The sequence below is a fragment of the Martes martes genome, assembly GCF_963455335.1.
Source record: "Martes martes genome assembly, chromosome: 6".
Classification (NCBI taxonomy): domain Eukaryota; kingdom Metazoa; phylum Chordata; class Mammalia; order Carnivora; family Mustelidae; genus Martes; species Martes martes.
The window spans coordinates 53,120,528-53,126,367 of record NC_137893.1 but is presented as its reverse complement, the minus strand read 5'-3'; the positions used below and the strand labels follow the sequence as shown (position 1 = coordinate 53,126,367).

Sequence of the window (5,840 nt, the reverse complement as noted above, 5' to 3'; positions counted from 1 at the left end):
AAAATGCTCAACATCACTCGGCATTAAGGATACACAAATCAAAACCACCATGAGATACCACCTCACAACAGTCAGAATGCCTAAAATTAACAAGTCAGGAAAGGACAGATGTTGGTGACGATGCAGAGAAAGGGGAACCCTCTTACACTGTTGGTGGGAGCTCAAGCTGGTGCAGCCAGTCTGGAAAGAGTATGGAGGTTCCTCAAAAAGTTGAAAATAGAGCGACCCTACGACCCAGCAATCACACTACTGAGTATTTACCCTAAAGATACAAATGTAGTGAACCCAAGGGGCACATGCACCCCAGTGTTTATGGCAGCAATGTCCACAATAGCCAAACTGTGGAAAGAGCCCAGATGTCCATCGACAGATGAATGGATAATGAAGATGTGGTAATATACTCAGCCATCAGAAAAACGAAATCTTGACTTTTGCAACAATAAGCATTGGAACTAGAGGGTATTCTGCTAAGCGAAAGAAGTCAGTCAGAGAAGACAAGTATCATATGGTCTTACTCCTATGTGGAATTTAAGAAACAAAACAGAGGACCATGGGAGAAGGGAGGGAAAAATCACAGAAGACGAAACCGAGAGGGAGACAAACCATAAGAGACTCTTAATCACAGAAAACAAACTGTGGGTTACTGGTGGGGGGGGGGAGTGGGATGGACATACTAGGTGGTGGACACTGTGGGGGTGGGGGGCACGTGGTGTAGTCAGCACTGTGTGTTATGTGAGACATGAATAGCTGACCTGTGCCTCAGAAGCTAGGAATACATTATATGTCATCCAATTGAATTTGAATTTTAAAAAATAGGAAAAAGAAAACAAAATTAGTGATTTCTCCTCAACAGGCAATGGGTTACTACAATTCACATGGTTTAGGTATATTCTTTAAATGTATTTTATTTCATTTTATTTTTTTAAGATTTTATTTATTTATTTGACAGGCAGAGATCACAAGTAGGCAGAGAGGCAGGCAGAGAGAGAGGAGGAAGCAGGCTCCCTGCTGAGCAGAGAGCCTGATGCGGGGCTTGATCCCAGGACCCTGGGATCATGACCTGAGCCGAAGGCCGAGGCTTTAACCCACTGAGCCACCTAGGCGCCCCTAAATGTATTTTAAGCTATATAAAATTATTCACTAAGCTTCTATACTAGAATTCTCAACCCTTAAAAACCTAAATTTCTGGTGAAAGTTGAGAGGTAAACAGTAGGGGACTGTCTCTTATCCTAGCATTCCTAGCGGATTGGCAGATTTATAAATGCTTTTCATAATTTTTAGAAACACATGACTTCTCATAGTAAATTTTCCAGATTGACATAGGACGTGCTATCTTGAGCTCCTCTGTAAAAGGAAACCAAAAGTAGATAAATCAATGTTCCGTGAATAAATAAATAAAAATTTAAGGTGGAACAGTTCCTCAAGCTTCTGTTAGAGCCCTGCACATATCTGGTCAGATCTGTTTAAGTCAGCTGAGTTCAGTTTCTCCAGGTGCTGTTGTTTACAATGTGGCTATTTAGTTCTCAAAGCCCAGAATTGACATAAGTGTTTCCAATGACTAAAAGGGATGGGCTACTTTATTATCTATCATACTTATAACAAGTCTAGCGTTATGTGGCTGATTTTATGCAATTCATACAATAGGAAAATGATCGTGAGTGAAAGTGATGTACTCTCGCTCCAACACTCACTTTGTCTCAGCGCTAAAGTGTGGTCACTGAAAAAAAAAATCACTGTTTGTTGTTGTTGTTGTTGTTGTTGTTGTTTCAAACCTGAAGATAGTAGTGCTTGGAAATAGGATTCTCTGTAGAATTTACGGTTTGCTTAGGATGCGTAGCTGGAGTAATAGCGTTCCTCTGCTTTTACTTCCAGAGCCTGAGAACCTGCGTTAGAATTGGGCCAGATACTCACATGCTTCTCCTACACTTCCAAAGATAAGGGACTTGAAGGTATGTGCCTTCACAAAGAAGGGGAGGATTGCTTGTAAATTATACCTCACCAAATTTGATTCTTCTAAAAGATGGCGGGAAGGAAACCTACTGGCACCTGAACAAAAGAAAACCGGTGAACTTGTCATACCCATAGGCCCACGTATGGGTCTCGTGGTTTTCACGTGTCAAAATGTTCCTCGCGGGATTGGCAGGCGGGGAGGCCCCGCCCAGTCCGCGCGGCGCGCGCGCTGCCCTCGCCCCGCCCCCTTCGAGAGATCCGGGCCCAGGCGGCTCCAGCAGCGCCAGAACCGTTCAATCTGTAGCCGCGTCCGCTGTGCACCTTCGCTCAGCAGTTCCCGCTCAGCCGCGACTCTGCCTGGGGCTGGGTCCTCGGCCGCTTCCTCTGCCTCTCCCGCCTCCGTCCGCTCGTGTTCTCTCGCCTCTGCCTCAAGTGTAAGAAGGGAAAGTTGGGCGACGCTGAGCAGTTTCTCCCGGACAGAGGTCCAGTCCCACTCGGATGAGAGACAGGTGCCCTCCCGCGCAGCCCCAGCCGGGCCGCAGCAAGCACGTTCTGCTTCCCGGCCCGCGGGTTCCTTCAGAAGCCACTCCGCGCCTCACCTGGGACTCCCCCCGGCTGGGGGTCGCGATGGAGCCCACGGCCGCCACCAAGTTCACCGGGCGCTTGTCGCTCCTGTTTCTGCTGCTGCGGCTGCTGCGCGGGATCGCGGCGGCGCCCGCGGGGTTGGGCGTGGGCGCGACGCGAGGCGGAGGAGAGACAGGTGAGTCCCGGGGCCTTGGGACCCTTGTCGCCGTCTGGGGCCGCCGACGCCCCGCCCCCCTCAGGTCCCCGTCACGGGCTCCTTTCCCGCTCCGCGGAGTCCGCCGGGACTCTGTCGCGCTGTGGGACGGGAAAGAGGGGACCTGGGCCACCACGGACTGCCAGGCTCTGGGCGCGCGGAGCGGGGGAGGATGGGGCGAGAGGTTGCGGCGGGGAGGCTGCGGTCGGCCCCAGCCCCCACCTGCCCCTCGGTGAGCAGGTACCCAGTCCCGGAGCTCCGGGCTATGCGCAGGACAGGGCGATCGCGCAGGGCCTGGACTCCCACAACCCCGCGACTCTGCCCCTGACGCAACTTCTCCGTGCGTCACCATCCCCGCCCCTCCAGCGCTCCCCATCGATGTATTTTGTGGACCTCTTTGCGGTTTTTTTGGTTGGTTTTGGGAGTTTCTTCGGTTTGTTTTGCTTCTGTTTCTCTATCATTCTTACTTATGCACTTCTCTGAGCCTTGGAATCCCTTCTCCTCTCTGCTCGGGAAGTTCTTGATAATCTAGCCAGTGCCTCGCGGGACAGACCTGTCTCCACTTTACCGGGACCCATCCTTGGAGCACATTAGCGCCATCTCCAGGGCCCTGCTGAATCCTGCGACCCATGAGCCTGAACTCTCCCTGGTCTGGCTTTGGAGTCTGTCCTCACCCTGCCCCCACCCTGCCCCAGCTCCTCAGGAGCAACCCCCTCCCTGCCCTTCATCTTCCTACAGGACACCGGCCTGCATCCTGGCAGTCCTCGGACATGTAGGCCTCCTGTGCTATGGCCAGGCTGGCGTGTCCCTGGACTGGGTAGAGTGACTGATGCAGGGTTTGGCCTGGTAGACCTGGGTTCCTATCTGGGGCTATGTGGCCTCCTGCCAGGCAGAGGCATCCTGATCCTATCCCAACAAGGGAAGAGCGCCAGCCTCCAAGGCTAGGCGGAGCTGCTGTGCAGGGACAGTCCTTGCTGTGTCTTGCGCACATGCTAGTGCTGTCACCTGGATGGCAGAGGGGTGCCTGCTGCTCTTATTCTTCCAGCCCCAACCTCCACCTGTGTTTTCCCTTCGCAGATGCTCTCTCGCTTTCCTACAATTTCTCCATCACATCTCAGGCCGGGCCTGGACAACCATGGTGTCAGATTCAAGGCCAGATCAATGGAAGCAAGTTTCTTTCCTATGACTGTCAGAGCAAGGAGTTCAAACCCATTGGTCCTCTGGGGATGAAGCTGAAGGACACAGCATTTTGCGGGACACAGAGGGAACCTCTGGAGGACCTGGTGGAAGAGCTCAGAAAGAAACTGCTGGACATCAAAGCAGAGATTTTCACTAAGAGTGGTGAGTCCGAAGGCCCAGGGTAGAAGGAGAACACTTTGGCAGGGTCGGGGAGCTATTGTGTTCACGTAAATCTTTGAAGTGGGTCCCACACATGCGGCCCAGCAGCCAGGGTAGACGAGGAGGCCAGAGCAGGACCAGGAGGGCTGGGAGTGAGCTGAGGAGTGCACAGTGGGTAGGGCAAAGGATTGGTCAGGACCAGAGGCTGACTTGTACCCCTGCTGGGGGCAGGGGCAGGTTCTCTCACCATGCAGGGCAGGCTCATGTGTGAGCGTGGGGCCGATGGACACGCCAGAGAATCCTGGTGGTTTTGCTTCAACGAGCAGTTGACCCACCTCTTTGACCCGAAGAACAGAAAGTGGACAGTGGTTCCTCCTGGAGGCCAACGGTTCAAGGGCACATTGGACAAGGACAGAGAGCTGACCAAGCTGCTCGTGAGGACCTCAAACGCAGACTGTCAGAGCTGGCTCCAGCAAGTGTGGGAGCACTGGGATGAAATGCAGGAGACCACGGGTAACTCAGAAGACTGGATGGAGTGCTGGTTCTCTTGCGATGAGCTCCACCTGCCCCACAGTATGGGGGGTGTGTGTGTGCGCGCGTGCGTGCGTGCGTGTGTGCGTGTGTGTCTGAGGGAGAGAAATTAATCCATCCATGGCGAATTCTTCCTAGTATAATAATGGCCACTGGAATGTTCTAACACCCTTCCTTTCCCTTCTCACCTCCTTGGAGTCACTTCCTGGCTGCTCGCACCTTTGTGCTTGGGTATTTCTTGGATTTCTTGCTGCACCAAACAGGGGAGCACCAGTCTGTTTCCAGAGATGGCCCTATGTTCCTTTTTCTGAGAATCATCATCTTTTCCGTGTCACCTGGTGTATTGCTGGAAATCCTTCAGTGCCGCCGGGAATGTGGTTGTCACCATCCTTGTCCTGCATCACCTCCTGTGTGTCACAGCAGGAGTGACTGCTTACATTGCAAGCCCTGCTTCCCCTATTGGCTGGAGGAGCCCCTAGGGCACAGAGAACATCCCCTCCCTCCTTGCCGACATGAGCACTGGTCCCAGCAGCTGCCACAAGGACAGTGATAGACACCATCTGCCTGGTAGGATGGACCTGGGCCCGCAGGAGCTGAGGAAGCCTCCCCCAGTTTGGGGTCCCAACTGGGGCTCTGATCCTTGTGTTTTCATTTCAGTGCCACCAACCATGCGACAAGACACGGCCCGGGGCAGGGCCAAGGCCATCAGACCCGGCACCTGGATCTTCCCCCTGCTCTTCAGCTGTGTGGTCATACTTGGCATCTCTGTTGGAGACCATTAGATGGACAGGTAGTGAGAGCAGATTGAGAGGGAAGGGAGGAGCAGATGGCCTGCTATGAGCACAGGGAACGGTGAATTCCCAGCCTCACCCCTGCCTACTGCCTGAACCTTCTCACAGGGCAGTGGGACCAGGTGAATGAGATCTCATACCACGTGCTGGCAACAACTTGGGCAAGCTCGGCTCTGAGCTCTGATATGGCCTCACTCACTGTTAAGGCCACTGGGAAAGGGGAGGGGCCCACACCACTGCTTAAGGCCTGTCAGTGCTAAAGGGATTGAGGGAAGTCAGGCCTTGCTCTGACCCGCTTCTCCATTGGAGAGAGTCAAATTGGGCCCAGGGTGGGTGGTGTGGGGACAGCGGGGACACACAGCATGGGCCATACTCCCCTTTGAGAGAGAGCAGCATGGCAGCTCCATAGGACATCTCAAGGAGAAGGGGACCCCATCCGGGCAGTCATAAGG

The 5,840-nt window shown here is 53.4% G+C and overlaps 1 protein-coding gene across 1 annotated transcript; it reads left to right on the top strand.

Annotated features, from left to right (window-relative positions):
• Positions 1-2,577: 2,577 nt before the first annotated feature.
• LOC308344312 (UL16-binding protein 3-like) lies at positions 2,578-5,379 on the top strand (the record flags this gene model as incomplete). Its single annotated transcript, XM_080805890.1, has 4 exons — positions 2,578-2,710; positions 3,806-4,069; positions 4,298-4,579; positions 5,255-5,379. The coding sequence occupies 4 exons, from the start codon at positions 2,578-2,580 to the stop codon at positions 5,377-5,379; spliced, it is 804 nt and encodes a 267-aa protein (XP_080662016.1).
• Between the last annotated feature and the right edge of the window lie 461 nt (positions 5,380-5,840).